The sequence below is a fragment of the Haliotis asinina genome, chromosome 12 (genome assembly GCF_037392515.1).
Source record: "Haliotis asinina isolate JCU_RB_2024 chromosome 12, JCU_Hal_asi_v2, whole genome shotgun sequence".
Classification (NCBI taxonomy): Eukaryota; Metazoa; Mollusca; class Gastropoda; order Lepetellida; family Haliotidae; genus Haliotis; species Haliotis asinina.
The window spans coordinates 56,263,424-56,289,511 of NC_090291.1; the positions used below are offsets into that span (position 1 = coordinate 56,263,424).

The following is a 26,088-nucleotide window of genomic DNA, read 5'->3' on the forward strand; positions in this document are numbered from 1 at the left end:
GTGACTCATCCACCTCTACACGATTCTTATACGGAATGCTTCTTGGTGCATTACTGAACGGGAATAATACTGTTTTAGGTTGCGGATGTGAACTTGTTCTGCTCCAGGATGCAGGGTATGTTTCTGTATTTTGACTTGGTTATTTGTGTACCAGGGTACATATATGTGGTGCCTGTGCCGACATGGACCCCTTCAGGATCCCATATTTAGACATGATGATGATAAATGTGTGTCAAAAGCCAGAGACCGTGTCTGCAATTTACGTCAGTTACAGCTGCGGATGCACTATAATGGGAGAATGTGCAAAGATAACAATGTAATCACGAAGCCAAATCGATAGGATTAGTGTGCAAAGAGAACAACAATTATCAGCTCTGACACGCTACCAGAATTACATTTGCGATAACAGAATTAGCTGTAAAAAATTGCATTAAGAATGGATGAAGTTGTTATCCATTTCATGTTTTATGTTCGTGAAACGTAAACGCCATTTCGTCTCCACAAACATCAATAGCAGTCAATGTTTGGAGACAACGTCAAGACTTTCACAGATGCTCCAAATTAACTAAACATACAAATTTGCTTCGTTTACGTTTTCTTCCCATTGGAAAAATTCAAACACGAATTTAAACTGTACCTACAACAATTTCAAAGTGTTCTCCTTTGAAGGCCTTTTTTCCTTCCTCCAAGATTTCCTTCTTTCCTTCCTCCAAGATTTCCTCCTTAGCCTGTTCAATGTTAAGCTGAAAAGAACATATTGAACTGTGGCAGTTATTATTCATACACACAAACTCGAAACGTAGACATCAGTTTTGTAGGAAAAACTTTGGTTCAGTATACAGGTTGTCTAAATTTTCGTCAAACTAACGTGATTCTTAATGTCACGCATGAATTGAAGATAAATCTGATGTCTCTGTATGTCGTATTTTGCAGCCATGATAGAATATCAATAGAGGTTCGACTCAATTAATGTGTTGTAATTCACGGTTACCTTATAATAGAAATAGTGTGTGCAACATAATGCATTACTGGCAAATGTCTTCACCCAATATGCTTTGGAAACAGCGCTATATGTACGAAACTCATCATACATACATCTTCTTTCGCTGATAGAATGTGTTTGCCAACACACTTGTACAAATCTCTTGACCGGAGTCTCTTCAGTATGGTTCTTGCTGTTTTCAGTTTTTCTGTTGTTTCTTCTGTAAGTGATTAACATAAATTAAATTGTTTCGATACAGTTATTTGATATTTGCACAGATTACAGATATAAGTGAAAAAGGCATCTCACGCGTGAAAGTCGCGAGGTAGAATAGGCCTTCAGCAACCCATGCTTGCCATAAAAGGCGACTATGCTTGTCGTGAGAGGCAACTAACGGGATCGGGTGGTCAGACTCGCTGACTTGGTTGACACATGTCATCGGTTCCCAATTGCGCAGATCGAGGCTCATGCTGTTGATCACTGGATTGTCTGGTCCAGACTCGATTATTTACAGACCGCCGCCATATAGTTGAAATATTGCTGAGTGTGGCGTAAAACTAAACTCACTCACTCACAAGGCATCCACATCCAAGCTTTTATTCATCCTAATATCGCTGATCGCCAGTAAATCAACAACCGGAAACATAGAATACTATTCAAAATATTTTGTACTGATACTTCGGAGCCGGTTTGATTGGGTTGCTTGTACTGACAGCCTGAACAATTGCAACCTCTAAGTTTAAGACAGGCGTTCTTTAGTATGACCAGACGGTGGAGAACGACCGGCTTCATCAGTATGTCTGTATTGATGTTGTCCATGACATCGTGTGGTTATTTGGGTTACCCTTCTCGGTTACCTGCATACCTGGTATCCCGTTAAGATATCATGCTGAGGTATTGAATCCCAAACCGATTTCCAGTGAGTTGCTAGTCTCCATACATCTTCTCCATAGTAGAATTCACTTAGCAATTTCCTAAGTCATGAACTGTGCCTAGTACAGGCAAGGTTTGAATGTCATTCTGATATTGTTGAGAAAATGTTGCACATAGGATTGAAGGATTGCAAATTACATGTTTCTTGCCTCAAATATTATGTCTTCTATAACTTTCGAGAAACCTGAGTTCTTTTCATGTATAATTACAGATTATCACTGTGTTGTCAGATGCTGCATTATTTTCATGTTAAATGTGTTCCACATATGTGTGAGAACTGAATGTATTGGCAGACGTTTACCCCAGTTACAACAGTACAATGTCTGATGCTCACTGGCGTCTTGGCCTTTTGTTCCCAGTGTTATCTCATCCTCCACCAACTGAAGGATGCTGTCATTCAGCTTGGAGTAAGCCTCTATATCATCAATACATTCGGAGATTTTTCGCCTTTGACTGAAAGAGAATTTGTAAGATATTACATACGCTCAGACTTTGTACCAAAGAAAAATATTGCTAAAGTTAACCTTCCCATTCCTAACTATATAGTCCCAATCTTAAACATTACCATCCTCGATATCTGTATGGTGTACGTTCCAACAGGTCTCCACTATACCCTGGATGCATCGATGCGTCGGCCTGATAATTTCATTACCCCACTTTGCTAGCTCCGCTAATTTTATTACCCCACTTTGCTAGCTCCGCATTCTCTCTGTACTTAACCAATCAGCTAAGCCGCCGTTACAACTGTTCTTGGCAGGGTCAGCAAAGAGAGCGGTCGCAGGGTTTGTTCGTAGTGCAACTCAGATTTTGGAGAAATCCATTCAACGAAGCTCTGCATGATTTGTGTTGCCAAGTTTAATTGTTTATATAATTTAAAGGGCGAAAGTGAGTTGTGTTTGATGTCCCACCATAGGTACCAGTCTAAGTAAACGTATCCTCAGTACTTTTTGTTACACTCTACCACTGAGTCTAACAAAACCGTATTGGAGGTCGCGTCAGGTAACCTTTGAGACTGACCAAGCAGAACACAGCTTACCAAATCGCGAAAGTGCACATTCGCACATACCTTTTCAACTTTGTATCTCGAAAAGGTTCGTATCCGAACAATTCCGAATGCTATTTAACGTACGATCGCTTCCGGGTGATGCACAAAGCGTACATACAGCCATGACAACGGTGAGTAAACAGTCGCTGAAAATAGTGTTTTTGACAATATTCAAAGATGTTATGTTGCGGAAACATTAATTAGCTAATGGTAACCATGTCAACAGAAACCCCAAAGCGTATATACTGCAGTTGAAATAACTGTGTTATATGCGGATTTTTGTTTGTAGAGAGATCTGTGTCGGTGACCTGAATATTTTGAAAGTCCCTCCGATCCCTAAATAGTAGCCGTTGTCTGATTGGTTAAATCTATTTAACCGTCTCGCATTTGATTGGACTGGCGTTGGTTTCTCAAAGTTTACCTGACACGACCTTCTACTAGGTTTTGTTGGACTCAGTGGTGGAGTGTAACGAAATACACTGAGACAAAGTTTACTTAGACTGCCATAGACACCTGATTGGATAAAAAGCCAGCCAAGGGAGGAATAAAATTCGTGGGCCGTAGATGCATTCAAAGTATAGTGGAGCTTCAAAGAAATGTGTACCCAGGAGATGTCTAAGATGAAACACTGCACAGGAACACATATTTGGCACCTCTGTTCAATTCAAGGGAGGCTGCTTGTGCTTCCATGTGGCAGTGTTGACACTGAAATATATCTAAAAATGTAACTGCATTTCATTTCTTTATTTTAAATATGATTTTTGGAAATTGTCAATGAAACTGTATTTACCCGCCCTCTCCTGGTATCTGTACGATGTCGTCAAGTGTTTGGAGTACATCCACAATCCTGAAAATACACAATTAGGATATTTCAAATATTCAAAATACTACGATTTGTAAGTGTTTTCTACATTCCTTCTAAGAAACTGGTTAAATGCACAAACTGTTACATCTCCTACGTTCTTGCTGTTTCATAAAGTTAATAGTCATACAGAGGGGATACTTGCTGTTTCATAAAGTTAATAGTCATACAGAGGGGATACTTGCTGTTTCATATAGTTAATAGTCATACAGAGGGGATACTTGCTGTTTCATATAGTTAATAGTCATACAGAGGGGATACTTGCTGTTTCATATTGTTAATAGTCATACAGAGGGGATACTGCTGCATATGCATCTTAGAAGCTTATTTTATTTTGAAATAAAGTGACATGAACCCGTTCAACCTGCGATGGTACTGCTGCACATGCAGCTTAGAGGCGCCTGAATGTGTAAAGTCTCACATTAATGATGGCCATACAGGGCCGCTGTCCCTAAGTTAAACAAAATGGCGACCTAACTTAACAAAGGTAGCCATACAGGTCCACCTGGAGAGCGTGTGGACCGGGAGGTAAGTTTCATAGGAGCCTTAAAATCTGTAGGGCACCATGAGGTTTGGCATTCAAATGCAATGTAAAAGAAAAAAACAGAATGTTTTGAGGCCATTGCTTTTGTCAGCTCGCAAACCCATATGTTCATATGTTGCTTTCGCTACCATGCTGGAAATACACATGAGTTACTGTGTACTGGCACCATTGTCTAAATGGAAAATCTCAAAACGTTCGAATATTCCAAATATCGGGTCATCTACATGTAGAAATTTCCAATGATCCTCTACCGCAGCATTGTTCTTTTTTACTCGATTCCTCTTCGTACAGTATGTCATATGGCATATGTGGCATCCTTGACATATGCACCGATTTGGCTTGCATGGTAGATGACCCGATATTCGGAATATTCGTGGCAAAGGAGGATGTGTCAGAAATGGGCATTGCGCACATACAAGCCAGTATTTCCAAACTTAAAGAATACCTGTTGGCACATGACTACGTATTGTATTCCAAATAGAGATAGAATGGTAGAAAGAGTCTCGTGAAATACCCCCAAAACAACCACAACTTTTGAAACCAAAGAGATCTCGCAAGCGTCATGGACTGTGAGGGACCCACTATCCTGGACAATACAAGAAGTGTAAGCAACCACGTCTGTAGTTTGGCTGTAACCAGGAATGGCTATAGAATGCAAACAAAAGTCTACAAGAAAGTCGTTTCCAATTTCAAAGCTGGAGTGCAGATTGTTCCAAGGAACACCTGCAGAAAGCCTGTCTTCATCCAGTGGTCTCTTTTCACGTTCACAGGACCAACCGGCGACTTGGTGGAAGACACACTAGAGCTTTTCTCGGGAGAATATGGTTGTGGACAAACTGCAGGGGATATATCTTTGTGGGTTAGTATGCACACATGAGCAGAGGAAGAGTATCCAGAATCCAAGTACCACCCACCAAAGACAATATGGAAGACACTGATAGAGAGGACCATGCCATAGAATGGGCTACAGCTGATTTTGGAGTCAGTGTCTATCCTCTATTCTGAATAGACATTTTGGCCACTACCCATGTAGGTGTAGAAATAGGACCACTACGATGTTATGCAAAAGCTCCCCATTTGAAGTTGCAACTACATACTAAAGGTACAAATCCAGATATGTTGCTATCTCTAAACACTCGACTCACTTTCAGATGGCATGAAAAAAAGACCATAACTGCAATCAGCATAGAAACTTCGAAATATGAGATGGAGTAAGTGCTTGAACTTATGGTAGGTCGTACTATACTCGGCTGAACGAGAGATCGCGAACAATGACTGGAAGAGTTATTTGCATGCTGCCAACGCAGAAGAATGGTATAGGGATACATGGAGTTGTCAAGAGACAATGCCAGAGGACTACAAAAGGAATGAAGAAAAACAAAGGGAGGAAGTCTATCACCTCAAAGAGAGCTTGGCTGCCAAAAAGATGCTATGCAAAGATTTTTGAAAAAAGCAATCCGCCTGTCTTGCCTTTCCGAAAAAAAACAAAACTTTTCGAATGCAGAGATGCAATGGGACTATGGCAGGACTTCCTACAGCGTAGTGCAAAGTGATGACGACAAATCAATGTCAATTTGGTCAAACAAAGGCCTAGAACAAATTCTCAATAGGTGGGAATATAAAATGCATTGGACTCTAATAAACACGTTGTTCTGCATGTTTCAAACACATCAAGTAACAGTAGCACGTCCGTTTTTAAGTACAGATCGTGAAATTGGTCAGAGTCTGTCAGTATGGATTTGTATGGCTTTGGGTATTGATATTTAGCTTCAGGTTACAGGCGTTGGGAGTATTGCATGGGATGACGGTGTACAGCTTTTTCCTGATGCCTTTCTCTTTGCATTTGCAAACACGAGATAAATTTTTCAGCAGCATCAGGACCTCGGTAGATGACGCGAAGTTTCATTTTCCCATGTGGTTGATGATATTCAAGGAGGTGTCATTTTCGTCAGGTATGTCAATTCGGACAGCTGTCTGTCCCATGTCTTGGCAATGCTCCCAGTGCGATTCAAAAAGGGCAGCTTGTGTGAAGACGTGCAGGCACCATTCGCAAAAGTGTTTCTTTTCCTTGTGCTTTGATTGGTCTTAGGACAGTGTACTGAAATTTTTTGTCCACTTGTAGTGATACTTGTTGCCTTGCTGAATCAATAATAAACTGACTATTTTGTGGTCGACCATCAGAGACCTGGGCCGGTGCATGATCGTCTTGTTCCTATCGTGTCCAAAGACACTGATGTCAGTCTGGGCATTTTGATATTTTTCATTTTGTCGAGATGGAGGTGGAGCTCGTCATCTTGGGATATCTCAAAGGTCTTTTGAGGTGTACCTTGGTCAGAAATGCCATGGATCTATCCTCAGGAGGCAGTCATCGCCTTTGTTTTTGATGTTGACTATGTTCTGCTTGTTCTTGTAGTACTCTTACAGGTCCAGGGGCGACCCTCCTTTGAAAGTTTCATACATGGCTATGTACAGATAGTTGTGTCGATCGCATCCCTTACCCAGCCTGAGCCCATATGCGTGTAGCATTCCAGGGATTCTCGTAGTCTTGCAAACCATCTGTCAATGGACACCTCAAATAGTCAAGTTGAGTCACGGCTTCTTGTTTGCCTCTGAAGTAAGGCTGTACGTGGTGGTGCTGGTTGTCCAGTGATATTTTCACCTTGAGTTGAAATTTGAGGCGTCCCAACTCGTTCAGTTGTTCACCGACTTTGGCGACAATCAGGGGTTTGAAGTTGCTGACTTCCATATTTTTATCCATGCCCATTCTCCAGCCTCTCAGAAATTACCTACAGCACAGTTCATCCACGTGAAATGTGGTTTGATGGGTTTGTGTTCCTCCAGCAGTTCGGGTAGTTCAGCTTTCTTCACGAGCAAATAACCTCTGTGCCCACGCTCCTTCGCTTCTCGTACTTTGGCAATCTTTTTTCAATTTTTGAAAGGTGAGCATTGTTGGTCGCCTTGATCTTGCCAAGCTGATCTGAGGTTCCGCACGACTTTTTGTGCTTGTTGTTGACAAAAGTAAAATCAATGTTGAGCATCAGTTCTGGGGACGATGAACTCGCGTGAGAACAGGTTGGGAAATCGAATGAGCAATGTTTGGTTTTGATCAGTAGTGGTTGGATTGCTGGTGACACACGACTTTGATGCCAAGAGCTTCCCTCAGTTTTTGGAAAGGATCTACCATTCTGTATTGCAACATTTGTTGTATATGCAAATAAATACTATCTCTACTCAATGGTTGTATTGGGTTAGCCCGGGTAAAAATAATCGGATCGTAGCGCTTTGAGTGCTTTTAAAAAAATAAACTCGTCAAAGTGCTTGTTAGTCCTACGTGTACATTTCAGGCATCCTTACAATTATGTATGTTCACGTTACACAAACTTTTTCATGGTAGCTAGAGTTGATAACGCCGAAATCCAGCATATCAATTGGTCAGCGATCTAACCAATGGTCAATCTGTATCCAGGCTGTCTAGTGACCGAACGTGCTCTTCAGAAATTTAGACCACTCCCCATCACCTGTCATTTCCTCTGTTACAGGTATCTCATGATACGATTGGTCATAGATATCAAATCAGGGACTATATTGAACAGTTGAGATACAAAACGTCCTACTCGGGAACTTTGATAACGCCCATCCCATGACCCTTTGTCTTACGTATGTGCAAGGAATAGCATTATACAATATGTATACATGTATGTTCGTGTGATAACGTATATTTTCTGCGTTCAATCTAGATGAACCAAAGTGACAAACTGTGAATCTGTTCCATGTAAGTAACACACTAGCCTATCAGTACTTGCCTTAAAATATTCAGTTTACACTAGCAACTTATCAACGAAAACGTTTCTTTCATGGAAGATTATTAGGCATGTGCGTAAATTCTTCTTCACTGCCACTGACACAGATGTTTTGAACAATTTAACCTCACACAATGGTGTGAGAGGGACAATTTGTTTAAGTATGTCTTACAGACAGAATACAAACATGTGTTTAGAAAATACACATGCACACGCCGCCGAAAGTCCACAAGAGAAAATGTAATTACGTAAAACGTCACATATATGACGTGTATTCACTCCTGCTTTCTTTCAACATTTATCTTTACAACGCAGGTAAACAAACAATCAGGACTTGCTCGTATGACGAGACAGTTTCCTGTAATCTCCGAAACCTGCCATTGATATCAGGCGTGAATAATTAGTCTCGCCACAGCCAGCCAGGCAATCAGCACGGGGCTCCAGGTGTTGAGCAGTGAAGTGGCTCTCGGGCTTAATGATTTAATATGGTTTTGTTCATTCAAGATAACAAAGATTATGAAGTTTGTCCATGTTAATAAACAATGTAAGGTTTAGCTTTGGTCTTGTCAGTTTTGAGCATTATGATCGTATTTCATATACAGAATCGAAATGGGCAGAACTGAAGGCCTTGTGCCACAACACATGGTGAGAGTGTACTTTCTCGATCCCTCTTCGTATAGTTTCATACTGAAGATGGAGCATCTATGGTATGCACCATTTTGGTTTGCATGTAGCCCTCCCCTAGCCCGAAGGATTTGCGTACAGCACTGGCTATGCTGGATGCCGTTCCTTTTTCTCCGATGGTGCAATACAAGGCTCTACATCTACAGGCACAGTCTTTTCGTCAAAAATAGCTGAGTACGTACGTATTGTCCTCAAATGAAGGTAGCTCTTCCAGGGATTGGAGATTTCTTTTGCTGGGATCGCCATCGAGGTAGTCTACCCCACAGCATTTTCCATTAGGAGGTAACATGCCACTGTTTTTGTCAGCTCACGAAGTCCATATGTTCATATGTAGCTTTGGCTACCATTCCGGAATCGCTATACACCACTTAGGCATCAAATGCCTAAATTTCGAAAACGTTCACCTTTATTTTGCTTCCATTTCATTTGGTTGCCCAAACTCATGGTGCCCTACAGATTTCAAAGCGTCTATAAGCGGCATGAACGGGAGTACCATCGCGGGTTGAACGGGTCTGGGTCGGTTTATTTTTTCAAAAAATCAGTCTCTGAGCTGCATGTGCAGCAGTATCCCTACTACTTATAACTTCTTACTTATTTCAATACCGTAGAATGTGTACATACATGAGCTCCACTCCAATGGTAACCTTATGCTGGCAGGCTCGTCGATGTAACATCATCCGAGTGTGAAACATGTCGTATAGGTTACTGGCCTCCTGCAGTCAACACAAAAACAACATAAATCTGGTCACATGTTTAGATAACCTTGACAGATTCTTTGAAGTAGGACTGCAATTTGGAAGCCATTGTGGCAATTCTGGGATTATCAAATACTCTACCGATAGATGAAAAACATATAATAACTGCAACATACTACAGATACATGTAGTCTGAGGAAAGGAGTTAAGTAATGTACAATATTAGAAGTTGTGTTCTCGATTTGATAAGTTGTCACTGAGTATCAGTGGTAATTATTGAAGCATAAACTGCGCATGCGTAGAGTTAATACGGTGTGTTATTGTGGAGTCACACAAATATGCATTGACAGTATTTATGACAAAACACACCAATCTAATCTGTGGAGGTTTAGAAAGAGTAGATAAAATCACAGGCCCTCTTATCTTTGCAAAGACTGACCAATCACAGACCTTGGTTCGATCGTAGCTACTCCCTCTTTTCCAGGTGTCAACAGCGTCACAACTAGATATTTAAAAAAATGGTTAGAGGGTTACATTGTTTCGGGCGCAGATCCGTGGACATTCCTCGTCGACGTCGATGATGCGAGCCAACTCCATGTACCTGTCTTGATCGAAAGTGCCTTTTATGCCCATCATGTGACCGTCACGAGCGAAGTAATCCCACTTGTCGACGTCAATTCCGGTTTTGTCGTTAGCGACTATCTGGAGATAAAATGTGTCTAAAAATATAGTGAAGTTAAATGGTGAAAACCTCTTCAATGAACGACGTGTGGCAAGTGAAGCATAGTAATGGTCCAAACAAATGTCCTTGTAATTTGATTTTACTGCATATTTAAGTACCAACAAGTAAATCATGTGCTTGCTATAAGTGGTATATAATACTTACTTCATAAAGGAAACGTTTCTTTCTCTTTTCTTCCACAAGTGCTTCTTTCACGTACTTCTGCAAACGAGCATTGGAAAACATGGTTAAAAAGGTTGAAGAGACAAACATGCCAGCAATCGTGTTTTCCACAGTATACTGTAGGGTGGGTAGGTGTGTAAGGTCCGGAAATGGAACATAAACATTCTGCTTTCTAGGCAGCCACTGTAGCCACAAGGTCAAGTTGGATTTCCTTTGTATATTTAAACTATGTCAATTTGGCTCGTGTCACACTCTCCCTTTTCTTGCTTATATTTGTCTGATATACAGATACAAACAAAGGATTACAAAATGACATTCCCATTTCCAGTTCCCACACAATCGGCACATTACTTAACTGTTTGTTTTCCACCTAAAATGATGTCCTTGATCAGTTCGAGGCGCGACCCATCTTTGTCAAACTCCTCAAAGGCTTTCTTCACGTCCTCGTTTTCTTTAAGTAAGTATTCCAGCATTTGCACTGACGCTTCCTCGTGCTGAAATCATTGAGGTAAAGTAAGGTAACTTAGAATTCTTCTGTATTGTCCAACAGAACATTAATTTCACGAGTGGCATATTTTCCGTAATCACTCGTACTCAGCAGGTTTTTATATTTACCAGCCGTAATCATATGAAAGATATGTTTCCAGAAATAGAGAAAATACTGACGCGCTGAATTGTCTGTTTCGTAGCAGTCTGTGTGTTTATACTGTGCCTATTCCACAACCTAAGGAATGCTCAAAGCGCCACAGAATGTTTACCCTGGAGTATTTATAGTTGAATTATTGGTAATCTGTTGTGAGATGTGAGAAGCCTGATGATGATGATGCAGGTGAAAGTGTAAAATGACTGTGCCCACTCACTCCAACCGCTTTACCCAGTGTTATAGGTTAACTCAGTAAGGCCGAGAGGCGGATATATGTGGGGCAAATTAACCAGCCCCTCACAGTGGGTGTTTATGTGGCAGGTAATTGGCAGTTTCTCACAGCGAGAGACACATATATCCGTCAATAGAAAGCACTTATTGTGCAGCGAGAGGCGTTCATTAGTGTTTAATTACGCCATACTTTACCTGTTTAGACGTATTGAGCAAAGAATAACATTTCTTACGTGTGTTACGATTAAACATTTGTCGTGACAAAAGGCATAAGAAATTCCCTGTGAACCAGCAAAACAGAACAAAGACAAGTCTAAACATTCAAATATTGTATTATTAAGCAAAGAGAGCAAGTTATACAAAGTCACAAGTCAATTTCCCAATATCAATTTCAAATACAATACAAATGAGACATAATCCAAGGCAATGGGTTACAAAATATATAGCGAACTCACCAAAGTCCTAGTGTGAGAGCGAGAAACAGTTACACAGAATGTAACACGGTGAGTGGTAAGGCAGTGGTCATGTTGACGGACACTGATGATGCTACTCCAGTAAATGTGTGTCCGTGTCCATCGACAACATGGCAACTAGCATTTATATATACATTCAGTCATTTCCTGAGAGTTCGAGCACATACAACCATCGCCACGAACGTGGAATGCACAAGAGCAGTAGTGGTCTTGTGTTTATCTTTTTCAAAGGGAGGTAACTCTAAAGTAATGCCTTAGAGGTGCCGCTTAAATAATAATGAGAAATGTGACCCGTAATATCTAACACTAAAACCTTAATTATAACAAATTACAACTACCACAATAATACTCAATAACAACTCAAATCACGGAAAATACATTCTCGTAAGATGTTACCTTTAGTGTTTATTACAGGCAGTGTTTTGATAGCAATTACTAATTGTTATCACAAGCTTGTACAGCGTTTGGTAATTGAACACTTGTCTGCGAGAATAGGGGTTATGAAATGTTTTACAGAGGTAAGTGTCTGGTATTTTTCTTTGGGAGTGGATACTGAAATACTTTGGATGGACATTGATTGAATTAGATGTAATTGTTTAGAGATTATATGAAGGTTATATTTCCTTCAACTACCTAATAATTCCCAAGACCACGAAGCCTTCTCCTAAGGGCATCCCACACGTGCTCTATTGAATTAAGGTCAAGGGACCTCGATGGCCAGACTATGGCGTTGATTACAACGTTTTGAATGAAATTTCGTGTCAACATCGCGGTATGTGGCCGAGCATTATCATGCTGGAACTGTAGACCTGGAATATGAGTCGCCATGAAAGAAACGAGTGCAGGGGAGAGCACCTGGTCGTGGTAAGCAGCAGCTGTCTGGTTTCCACGGATGACCAGAAGTTGGGAACGGTTGTTTCCACAGAAAGCACCCAACACCATGCAACTTCCACCCCCAAATCTGTCGACTTCCTGTACATAGCACTGGGCATACGACGTCGTCTCCAGACTTTATGCCTGCCGGCCGCGAATCTGAGTGTAAACATGGATTCATCGCTAAAGCCGACTCCATTCCAATCTATCTGGGTCCATTGGAGGTGACATTGATGTTGATGAAACAGCATCAATATAGGCCCACGATATGGACGTAGAGAATGGAGATTGATGGCGGGCAACCGATTTTGAATGGTCTGTGTGGATAGTCGACCTCTAAACATCTCAGTCTGGCCTGTGTTCGTGTAGAAGGCAGAAATCTGTCACGTAGGAGATGTAGGACGATTTGACAGTCTTCTGCTCGTGCCGTCACACATGGACGACCCGATCCTGCACTCAGCAATATTCCAGCTATATGGCGGCAGTCTGTAAATAATCGAGTCTGGACCAGACAATCGATTGGTCGTCTCTTACGACAAGCATAGTCGCCTCTTATGGCAAGAATGGGTTGCTGAAGGCTTATTCTACCTCGGGATCTTCACGAGTCTCGAAATCTAGAGTCGAAAGATAGGGAGCTCATTTTGAACACATAGATGTATCATCAGAGAAAAAATATTCATTATTTTTAAAAATTACATTTTGTGAACTTTCTTTTTTGACTCAGTATATGTATTTTACAAAATGTAAGGCAGATAATGTTACCTAAGCGATTAATGAATGCAATGTGATAGGTCTTGCATCGACATATACTTTATATACATGTCAGTGATATTGCGACATTGAAAATTGTACTGCGTTTGTTACAACACACATTTGGTAATTCAAAAAATTCTTAGACATAGAAAGACGTAATATCGTAAGTTTTTACATGTAAACCATACAAAGCTGTTTCAAGCATTATTGTTCAAGCTGTTGAAAGTTCAATGTCCATTTGAATTGCGATTTTCCTATGCAGTGTACATAAGCATTGTGTAAAAATGTTTGTATTTGATGTCTGTAATTATCTGATCTGGTGTAATTATCACGTGAATCAATGAACTAAGCATTCGTTGACATATAGTCAATAAAACCAGGGAGATATATCAGTATATTGATACACATGGTATTATCTTTCAATTAGACTGTGGCACCCGTGGCGAGCCACCTCCTCGTGGTGGGTGCTGGGTAACGCTAAGTGCTCGCCAACCCCCCGTTGTGGACCCGGGGGCATATTTGGTCCACCAATCCGTTAGCCGTGGGTTGCGGCCCTGTGTCGGTGGAGGAGGGGATCCTGGTGGTTGAGGGTAACAGGGGCCTGCAACCATGTTCCTGTTGCTCAACACGCCACTTTGGCCCTGACTTCACCTAGACGGGAGGTTGAATAGGCCCAATTCAATCAATCGGCTGGTCACGCCAAGCCCTGTGCGTGGTGAATACTTTTGCACGTAGTACTTTGATTATATGATCTTGGCTTTTTTTGGCTTTCAATGTACAATTTTATGTGTACTAATTTGCCTAGAGTCCCATGCCAGAAGGCGGTGGCTCATGGGCCAATCTGGCAATATTAACCTCTGAATTCTGTGTTTCTTCAGAAATGTGTCGAGGGCGAACCAGCCTGGCATTTGTTCTGTTTGATTCAACAGCTTTTCAAGTTTTTATTGGCTGGAGTATAACACCCTGTAGCCCTGGTGTAACAGACTGGTTTCCGCTGTAACACCGTCCTTGTTGACACTCCATGGTGGGTGGGGAGCAGGGTTGTCGAACACTTTTCCTACATAATGGCTACCTCCATTCCTCGCCGGTATGTTGAATCTTCGTCATCTGATGAAGGCTCATCTGACTTAGTTGACTCGTGGCCGAGATTTATTGTCATCTCATCTGCTGATGAAAACCCTCTCAAATTGAACCCCTTTGCTATTTCCAAGGGCATTCACGGTGTCTGTGGAGAAGTTAAGGATGTAACGCGACTTCGAAATGGCTCTCTATTGGTGGAATGTGCGCGTAAGCAACAATCGGACAATCTGTTGAAATTAAAACAGTTTGTGAATACACCCGTTGTTGCCTCTGTACACAGAACTTTGAATTCATGTAGAGGCATTGTCAGAGATAGGGCTCATTGTCTTTCTGACATGACTGAGGAGGACATTGTTACTGAGCTTCACAATCAAGGTGTCATCGCTGTAAAGCGATTTTCCAAAAAGAAAGACGATGGCACAACAATCAAGCTCAATACGTATTTGTTCACGTTTTCACATTCCGTCCTTCCAAAATCTGTAAAAGCTGGATATTTCAACATTGGGGTGGAGGTGTATGTACCGTCTCCTCTCCGATGTTTCAAATGTCAAAAATTTGGTTATGGGGCAAAGTTCTGCCGCAACAGCTCGGTATGTTCCCGTTGTGGTAGTGCACACGAACTTTCTGAGTGTGCGAATGGCATTAAGTGTGCTAACTGTGATGGAGACCACTTAGCCTCATCTAAATCCTGTCCTTTTTATGAACGCGAGACAAAAATTCAACATATCAAACACACTAACAATATCTCGTATTCTTCTGCAAGAAAGTTGGTACCCCTTTCTACCACTTCATCAACTTTATACTCAAATGCAGTCTCTTCTCGAGCTCTTGTTTCCAGACCTTCTATGACATCAAAATCATGTCAAACATCCTTATCTTGGGTCAATCAACAAGTCATAATCAGTGACACTACTCAGACTTCTCAGGTTCTGATTGACGTATCTACATCAACTTCTCAGACAGAGGATGTAGCATCACTGCCGTCGGTAGATTTATCTTCAGCAGCGCAATGTATCGCAGAGGAGAGATCACAGAGTCAGAATAAATCTTCAAAAAATGGCAAAAAGGAAAAGAAACAATCCAAAAGGACCAGAACCATCCAGCATTTGGAGGTGCCTTCCTCAGAGTCTTCCCCTATCACGGTTCACAACCAATTTGAACCTTTAGAGATGGAGGTCAATCCGTCACTCCCAGTTAGTGGAGTTAGACCCCACTCAAAATCACGAACTCCAATTGAACCTCCATGAGCCGCTCAACTAACATCATCCAGTGGAATTGTAGAGGACTAAGGAACAATTTAAATGATTTACAGTTACTGATACAGGACTTCAAACCATCGGCATTTTGCTTGCAAGAAACCTATTTTAGAGACACTGACCTTATGGATATAAGGCAATATGATTCTTATAATTATTTTTCTCCTCCAGGACCTAGAGCTACAGGGGGTTCTTCAATTTTGGTGAGGCAGGGTGTTATACATAGCCCTGTCCCCCTGAATACACCACTTCAAGCTGTTGCTGTCAGGCTGACTTTGAATATTGTTTTCACTTTGTGCTCAATTTATGTATCACCGTCTTTTACTCTACAACAAACAGATATTCAGGCTCTTTATGACCAGCTCCCTAAGCCATGTATCATTATGGGTGACTTTAACGGCCATAATCCACTTTGGGGTAGTTCTGATACAAACAGAAATGGGAGGATATTAGAAGATTTTCTTTCAAACAATGAACTATGTCTATTCAACAATAATTCGAAAACGCACTTACATCCTGGTACAGGTACATATTCTTCTCTTGATTTGTCACTCACTGATGCAGATCTCTTAAATGAATTCGAATGGTCAGTTCACAATGATCTGTGTGGCAGTGATCATTTTCCGACCATTCTTCAGGCAATAGCTCCAGGCGATATCCCTCCATCGTCAAGATGGAACTTCAGTAAAGCTAACTGGCCTTTGTTCAAACTACTTTGCAAGGACAAATTAATTCCTGATCGTTTTATTGATGTTCCTGATTCAGTCCAATTATTCTCTGATGAGCTCAACAAAATAGCCGATGAATGTATTCCTAAGTCCTCTATAAATCCACACATACGTAAACCATGGTTTACTGATGAATGTAAACAAGCTAGGAAAGCACGGAAAAAAGCTGAACATTATTTCCGCCGCCATCCAATGGTGCATAATTTAAATAAATATAAAGTGTTAAATGCTAAAGCAAGGCGCACATTTAAGCAAAACAAACGCCAGTCTTGGCAAAAATATGTTTCGAAAATACATTCGCGAACGCCGATGTCCAAGGTATGGAACATGATCCAGAGAATAAAAGGTAAAGGTACCAAATCAACCATACATCATCTCAAAACTGGGGATCAGTTGTTAACAGATAAATCTGATATTGCAAACAAACTGGGAGAAACTCTTGCCCAACACTCTTCCTCGTCTAATTATGTTCCAAAATTTCAAAAATATCAAAAACAGCAGGAAAAGAACAAAATCAATTTTCATTCAGATAATGGGGAAGATTATAATGAAATATTTTCTATTCATGAGCTTCATACTGCTCTTGAACAATCTCACGATACTGCTACAGGAGCTGATAACATTCATTATCAACTCCTGAAACACTTACCTGAATCCTGTTTAGAGACACTGTTGAATATTTTTGATGATATTTGGACATCTCGTAAATTTCCTCCATCCTGGCGTAATGCCATTATTGTACCCATACCTAAACCTGGCCGTGACCATACAGATCCCTCTAATTATAGGCCTATTTCCTTGACTAGCTGCGTTTGCAAAACCATGGAACGTATGGTCAATAACCGACTAACTTGGTACTTAGAGTCAAATAATTTAATCACAAATATACAATGTGGTTTTCGTAAAAACCGCAGTACCATAGATCATTTAATTCGATTGGAATCATTCGTTAAGAACGCCATCATTAACAAACAGCATGCAGTGTCAATCTTTTTCGAGCACCCGTGGCGAGTCACCTCCTCGTGGTGGGTGCTGGGTAACGCCAAGAGCTCGCCAACACCCCCGTAGTGGACCCGGGGGCATATTTGGTCCACCAACCCGTTTGCCGTGGGTTGCGGCCCTGTGTCGGCGGAGGAGGGGATCCTGGTGGTTGAGGGCAATAGGGGCCTGCAATCGTGTTCCTGTTGCTCAATACGCCACTTTGGCCCTGACTTCGCCTAGACGGGTGGTCGAATGGGCCCGGTTCGACCAATCGGCTGGTCATGCCAAGCCCTGAGTATGTATATTCTAATGCATAAATTTCCGAAACTTTTTAAAGTTTCTCAAATGTCTTGGCTAAATCTTTATATATTTGAATTTCAAATGAGTCACTTCAATTTTGTGTTGTAATTTGCCTAGAGTCTTATGCCCAGAAGGCGGTGGCTCATGGGCCAATCTGGTAGAGTAATTACTTTGTGATTATTCTACTTGAGTATATCATCCGAGTATCCTTGGTGCTGCAAGCTGGAGATCCGCTTGCTTTAGCATTGTCCTTGTGATACTCCATGGCGGGTGGGGAGCTCGGATGATGAAACTATACACTACAACATGGACCTTGAAACCCCTTTAAAAAAGAAACGTCAACTCGATAATGATCAAAGTACAACGGAAAGTTGCAGGACACCCAAACAAATAGACTACTGGCCACGATTTCTGGTTATTGAATCTCCGGACAAACAACCAATCAAATTGAACCCGTTTATTGTTTCTAAAGCAGTTTATGGTATAGCTGGTGATGTCAAAAACATCAAAAGATTGAGATCTGGATCGTTGCTCATAGAGTGCAGCAAACGACAACAAGCAAACAACCTGCTTTCAACAGATAGTTTAGCTGGATCTCCTGTTAAAGTGTCTATCCACCGGACCCTCAATTCAAGTAAAGGTATTGTTAGGGATAGGGATCATCTTTTGGAGGACATGACAGACCTTGACATCATGTGCGAACTTAAAGACCAAGGTGTCACGTACTACGTGAAACGATTCACTCGACGTCAGAACTCAACAGTAATTCCAACGCATACGTACCTGTTCTCATTTGTATCTCCAACTGCACCAAAATCTATCAAAGCAGGGTATTGTAACCTGCAAGTAGAACAGTACATCCCAAACCCACTGAGATGCTTTAAATGTCAAAAATTTGGTCACGGGGTAAATTCCTGTTTAAATCCTATAACTTGCGGTCATTGCGGAGGGCAATCCCACGTGACAGAAGATTGTGAAAGCAACTACAAAAAATGCGTCAACTGTTCTGGGAAACATTCGTCATCATCAAAAGAGTGCCCAGTGTGGAAGAGGGAAATGGAGGTGAATAAATTAAAGCACACTCAAAACATTAGCTATGCTGAAGCGAAGAAACTCGTTCCATCCTTTGATCAAAGTGCTTCTTATGCTTCAGTTACCAAAAGACCAACTCCTACTACAGCCTCTGTTGAATGTCAGACAGAACTGACATGGACAAAATCAACCTCACCTGAACTGCTTCCAAATGAAGACCTTGTACAACGCGGAGAATTTGCTACACAGACTGACTCGTTACCAGTTACATTGATGGCATCTCAATCTCGGTCTGTGTCTTCTTTACCAAACGGCCCTATGACTCAATCGGATAAAACAAACACTAACAGTGAAAATGCTTCTTCGAAACACAAAACAGGCTCGGGTTCGTCCAAAAAAGTAAATGAAGCTCTGGCTAAACAAACTGTCAAAGGAAATCAAAAGTTAAACAGAATCAATCAAAGTGAAAGGCTGGCTAAAGGTTCAACAGATGAGATTCAGCTTTATAATAAGTTTGGATCCCTTGAGGACATGGATGTGTCCGACCATGGCAATGGTAGGACACATAGCTTGTCACCGTCAAGGAAGGCGCGGGGTAGATCTCCTGTGCATCCTCCTCGGAAGAAATAATGTCTTCGTCTATAATTCAGTGGAATTGCAGAGGACTCAGAAATAATTTTAATGACTTACAACTGTTAATCCAGGATCTTAATCCGTCAATATTCTGCATTCAAGAAACCTATCTAAAGCAGACGGATAATTTGGATCTACGTCATTTTAATGCATACCATTATTTTTCTCCCCCAGGCGACAGGGCCACTGGTGGATCATCTATCCTGGTGAGGAATAATGTTATTCATAGTCAAGTCACGCTCAAAACAAATCTCCAAGCCGTGGCAGTGCGACTTACATTACAAGTTGCATTTACCCTTTGTTCATTGTATCTTCCACCATCTTCTTCTGTTCAGTTACGTGATTTGCAAGCTCTTTATGATCAACTACCTAAACCCTGTTTGATCATGGGTGATTTAAATGGCCACAACCCACTCTGGGGTGGTACTAATACAAACACCAAAGGTAAATTACTGGAGGATTTCATCTCAAATAATGATCTTTGCATTTATAATGATGGTTCAAAGACATATTTGCATCCTGGCACGGGAACATATTCAGCTCTCGATTTATCAATGACTGATTCCACCCTATTTAGTGAATTTGAGTGGTCAGTCCATGATGACCTCTGTGGAAGTGACCACTTCCCAACAATATTAAAACCTGTCAACCCATCTGATGTTCCACCATCATTACTATGGAATTTTAGAAAGGCCAATTGGGCTTTATATGAAACCCTGTGTGCTGACAAACTTAGACCTGACTGTTTTCTTAATGTTCCCGATGCTATAAAAGATTTTTCTGACATACTAAACACCATTGCTGATGAGTGTATCCCAAAGTCCTCTGCAATTTCACACATAAGGAAACCGTGGTTTAACTCTGATTGCAAACAAGCTAGGAAGGAACGGAAAAAGGCCGAACATTATTTCCGTCATCACCCAATGGTTCATAATTTGAACAAATTTAAAATCCAAAATGCTAAAGCTCGCCGTACTTTCAAGCAAAGTAAACGTAAATCTTGGCAAAACTATGTATCTAATATCAATTCCCGCACGCCTATATCTAAGGTATGGAATATGATCCAGAAAATCAAAGGTAAGGGCTCTAGATCTAGTGTTCACCATCTCAAAGATGGAAACCAGTTATTAACTAATAAAGCAGATATAGCCAATAAACTTGGAGAAACACTGGCGCAACATTCTTCTTCCTCGAATTATGTACCTCAATTCCAAAAGTATCAAAAACAGCAAGAAAAGAAAGCTATTAATTTCACTTCAGATAACGGAGAAGATTACAACGAGGTATTTTCGATTCATGAGCTCCATACAGCTCTTGACCAGGCCCATGATACTGCTACAGGAGCTGATAACATCCATTATCAACTTCTGAAACATTTACCGGAATCATGTTTAGAGACCCTTTTACATATATTTGATGATATCTGGACATCTGGAAAGTTTCCTTCTTCATGGCATGATGCTATAGTTATCCCTATCCCTAAACCTGGACGTGATCATACGGACCCTTCGAACTATCGGCCTATATCGCTAACGAGCTGTGTTTGCAAGACCATGGAACGCATGATAAATAATCGACTTGTTTGGTACTTGGAAACAAATAACCTCATTACAGATATACAATGTGGTTTCCGTAAAAACAGAAGTACAGTCGATCACTTAGTGCGTTTAGAATCATTTGTTAAAAACGCACTGATCAATAAACAACACGCTGTATCTGTCTTTTTTGATCTTGAGAAGGCATATGATACAACATGGAAATATGGCATTCTGAGAGATTTACATGACTTCGGCTTGCGAGGTCGTTTGCCTGAATTCATTGCCAACTTTTTAAATAACAGACAATTCCAGGTCCGTGTGGGTTCTACCCTGTCTGATCATTACAATCAGGATCAGGGTGTTCCACAAGGCAGTATTTTGTCTGTCACTCTTTTTAGCATCACGATCAACAGTTTATCAAAAGTTTTAAACGATTCAATTGATGGATCGTTATTTGTGGATGATTTTAATATTTCTTGTCGTGGCAAAAATATGCATACCATTGAACGGCAATTGCAGTTGTGTTTAAACAAGATAAATAAATGGTGTCTTGAAAACGGCTTTAAATTTTCTAAATCGAAAACTAACTGCATACATTTTTGTCGTAAATACAAACCACATAAAGACCCTGAACTGTCTCTAGATGGCACGCCCATTAAAGTTGTGAAGGAAGCCAAGTTCTTGGGTCTAATCTTTGATTCACACTTAACGTTTTTACCGCATATTAAATCACTTAAAACTAAATGCCTGAAGGCGCTTGACCTATTGAAAGTGGTGTCAAATTCGAAATGGGGAGGTGATCAAGCTACCCTTCTCCATCTATATCGATCACTTGTACGGTCTAAACTTGATTATGGCTCCATCGTATATGGTGGAGCCTGCAGAAGCAATCTTAAACTTCTTGATTCTGTCCATCACCAAGGCCTAAGACTCTGTCTTGGGTCCTTCAGAACTTCACCAATTGACAGTCTTTACGTTGAGGCCGATGAACCATCTCTTGCACAACGCCGTATCAAATTATCTTTACAATATGTCACAAAACTATACTCTAACGAATCTAACCCTGCATATAACTGTGTCTTCAATCCTCTTTATGAGGATTTATATAGCAAAAAGTCTTCTCTTGTTCCACCTCTTGGGCTCAGAATAAAGCCGTTTATTGCTGCTGCTGGTATTACGCTGGACAATATAGCTCCTTTCCGTCTTCTTTCCTCTCCCCCTTGGCAGTTGGTTAGGCCACAAGTTGACCTAACATTAACGATATTTAAAAAATCAGAAACGAATGAATTACAGTATAAACAAGAATATAATCAATTGAAACATACATATAACAATTACAAATCCTTATTTACAGATGGGTCCAAGGACGGTGGCGCAGTTGCTTGTGCCACTGTCATTGGATCCAGAACAATATCTTCTAGATTACCAGACAATAGTTCTATTTTTACAGCAGAAGCTAACGCCATATTAACAGCTCTTAAATATATTCAAAGACACAAGAAACGTAAACAGTATATAATCTATTCCGACTCTCTTTCTTGCCTTCAAGCTATTAAAAATATTTCCTGTAAACATCCACTTTTAATAGAAATTATGGAACTGTATAATACTCTTGCTACTGGCCAATGCGACATCGTCTTTTGTTGGTTACCCAGTCACGTAGGTATTTCTGGGAATGTGATGGCCGATCTTGCTGCCAAGGCAGCACTCACCAAATCTGTGACACCACTTCTTCTTCCATATTCAGATTACAAAGCTTGCATTAGAACGTATATCCGCGATCTGATGCAGAAGAGGTGGGACACTCAAGTAGGTATAAATAAATTACATGAAATAAAACCTTATATCGGTTATACTTACTTGGGTTGTCAGTCCAGATTTGAGGAGGTCATTATGCGACGATGTCGCATTGGCCATACAAGGTATACTCACGAGTATCTATTAAAAGGTGAAGATCCTCCGTTTTGTATCCCTTGTGATGAAAGAATCACAGTCAAGCATGTCCTGCTTGACTGTGTTGAATACTCCATCACAAGGGATAAATATTTTAATTCACGAACTTTGAAGGATCTTTTTAATTCTGTTAGCTCTCATTTAATTATTGCATTTTTAAAAGAAATAGCTTTGCTAAATGAATTGTAAATAGAAAAATATTTTATTTTTGGAAGTTTGAATTAGTAACTTAGAGTGTTAGTGGCTGTATCCTCGAGGGGGGTTAAAGCACTGTAAAATTATGGTCCTCCTGAGAGGGTACGTAAGTCCCAAAACATTTGAAGTCAAATTTGATCTTCCATTTTGTCTTAGCCGTAGAATATGTGTCATTTTAATTTGTGGCTAATCTTGCATACAATCACCAGCAGCTGAGGGGATGATGTAAATCCAGCTAGGGACCATGCAGGTAGCAGAAGTACTGTAAGTCCCCATGGCCCCTAGTATGGTGATCTACCTTCAGTTGTTGGTGATCTATATAGCCTGATTTTATATTGTTTTGTCTGAATAGGAATATTAGTTTTAACTTTTCACGCTAGTTTTATTTCTTATTGTGATATTCTAGTTGTTTTACTGTCCTTCGTTGACAGGTTTTTATGATATACATAGATTCCCTTTTAAGAATGCTCTCGTCACGATATGGCTGCAATACTGCCGATGTGACGTTAAATGTTAACTCACTCACTCAATCTTTTTCGATTTAGAAAAAGCTTATGATACGACATGGAAGCATGGCATTTTAAAAGATTTACATGATTTTGGTTTACGGGGTCGTTTGCCTCAATTTATATCCGAGTTTTTAACTGACAGACAATTTCAAGTACGCGTGGGTTCTACCCTGTCTGATCATTATACTCAGGACCAGGGCGTCCCACAAGGCAGTATTTTGTCTGTCACACTCTTTAGTATTAAAATTAACAGTCTATCAAAGGTTTTAAGTGCTTCAATTGATGGATCACTCTTTGTGGATGATTTTAATATTTCTTGTCGTGGAAAAAATATGCATACTATTGAACGACAACTGCAGTTATGTTTAAATAAAATAGATAAATGGTGTCTCGAAAACGGCTTTAAATTTTCTAAATCCAAAACTAATTGTATACATTTTTGCCGCAAATACAAACCACATAAAGACCCTGAAATATTTTTAAATGACACTCCCATCAAAGTTGTAAAGGAGGCAAAGTTCTTGGGTATACTTTTTGACTCCCATTTAACTTTTCTTCCACACATTAAATACCTAAAAAATAAATGCTTGAAGGCACTAGATCTATTAAAAGTTGTTTCCAGTTCCAAGTGGGGAGGAGATCAATCTACCCTCCTACACCTGTATCGATCACTGGTTCGCTCGAAACTTGATTACGGTTCCATTGTGTATGGTGGAGCCTGCAAAAGCAACCTAAAAATATTAGATTCAGTCCATCATCAAGGTCTAAGACTCTGTCTTGGCTCCTTTCGAACTTCACCTGTTGACAGCCTGTATGTCGAGGCTGATGAACCATCTCTTGAACAGCGACGTATAAAATTAGCTTTACAGTATATAACAAAACTGCATTCGAATAAGTCAAATCCTGCATATAACTGTGTCTTCAATCCTCTGTATGAGGATTTATACAATAAGAAATCTTCTCTTGTTCCGCCTCTTGGTTTAAGAATAAAACCACTTATTTTTGCTGCTGGCATTGAGCTGGAAAATATAGCTCCTTCCTGTCTTCTTACTTCTCCTCCTTGGCAGTTGGTTAGGCCACAAGTTGACCTAACATTAACTACATTTAAAAAATCAGACACTAATGAATTACAATACAAACAAGAATATAATCAATTAAAACATAAATATAGCAGTTATAAATCCTTATTTACAGATGGGTCCAAGGACGGTGGCGCAGTGGCTTGTGCCACTGTCATAGGATCCAGAACAATATCTTCTAGATTGCCCGACAACAGTTCTATTTTCACAGCTGAAGCTAACGCCATATTAACGGCTCTCAAATATATTCAAGGACATCCAAAACATAACCAGTATATAATCTATTCCGACTCTCTTTCTTGCCTTCAGGCAATTAAAAACACTTCTTGCAAACATCCACTTTTAATTGAAATTATTGAATTGCATAATGAACTTGCTACTGGCCAATACGACATCGTCTTTTGTTGGTTACCCAGCCACGTTGGCATTTCTGGTAACACGATGGCTGATCTTGCTGCCAAGGCAGCACGCAACAAATCTGTGACACCACTTCTTATTCCTTACACTGATTATAAAGCTACCATTAGATCGTATATCCGTGATCTGATGCAGAAGAAGTGGGACACCCAGGTGGGCATAAATAAATTACATGCAATAAAACCTTCTGTTGGTTACACCTACTTGGTTTGTCAGTCCAGATTTGAAGAGGTCATCATGCGGCGATGTCGTATTGGCCATACGAGATATACTCATGAATACTTATTGAAAGGTGAGGATCCTCCGTTCTGCATCCCTTGTGATGAAATAATCACGGTCAAGCATGTTTTGCTTGACTGTGTTGAATATTCCATCACAAGGGATAACTATTTTAAATCCCGAACTATGAAGGATCTTTTTAACAATAACAGTGGTCATTTAATTATTGCTTTTTTAAAAGAATTAGATTTGTTAAATGAATTGTAAATATATAAATATTTTATTATTGGAATTTTGAATTAGTAACTAAGATTGTTCGTGGCTGTATCCTCGAGGGGGGTTAAAGTACCGTAAAATTATTGTCCTCCTGAGAGGGTACGTAAGTCCACAAACGTTCAAAGTAAATTCAAACACTCCGCTCTTTTAATCGTAGTATATGTGTTCTTTTAAATCTATGGCTATATGTGCCTAAATTGCTAGCGACTGAGGGGATGGTGTAAATCCAGCTGGGGTCCATGCAGGTAGCAAAAGTAATGTAAGTCCCCATGGTCCCTTGTATGGTGATCTACCTTCAGTTGTTAGCAATCCATAGCCCATTTTTATATTGTCTTGTTCACTATAGTTAAACTGTTTTAGATCTAATCACTAGTCTTAAATGTATATCTGTGATATTTACTAGTGTTTTTACTGTTCGTTGTCAACAGGGTTTTATTTTCTTATATTCATTCATTCTACAATGTCAGTAT

The 26,088-nt window shown here is 40.3% G+C and overlaps 1 protein-coding gene across 1 annotated transcript in view; it reads right to left on the bottom strand.

Annotated features, from left to right (window-relative positions):
* Window positions 1–626: 626 nt before the first annotated feature.
* The window catches only part of LOC137257585 (deoxynucleoside triphosphate triphosphohydrolase SAMHD1-like), a 193,267-nt gene continuing 167,805 nt past the window's right edge, over window positions 627–26,088 (bottom strand). The window contains exons 6-13 of the mRNA XM_067794904.1: window positions 10,806–10,943; window positions 10,432–10,488; window positions 10,080–10,247; window positions 9,472–9,563; window positions 3,751–3,807; window positions 2,250–2,368; window positions 1,078–1,202; window positions 627–743 (exon numbers count right to left, since the gene is read on the bottom strand). Coding sequence (XP_067651005.1) covers window positions 627–743; window positions 1,078–1,202; window positions 2,250–2,368; window positions 3,751–3,807; window positions 9,472–9,563; window positions 10,080–10,247; window positions 10,432–10,488; window positions 10,806–10,943 — 873 coding nt within the window. The remainder of the gene's footprint in view (window positions 744–1,077; window positions 1,203–2,249; window positions 2,369–3,750; window positions 3,808–9,471; window positions 9,564–10,079; window positions 10,248–10,431; window positions 10,489–10,805; window positions 10,944–26,088) is intronic.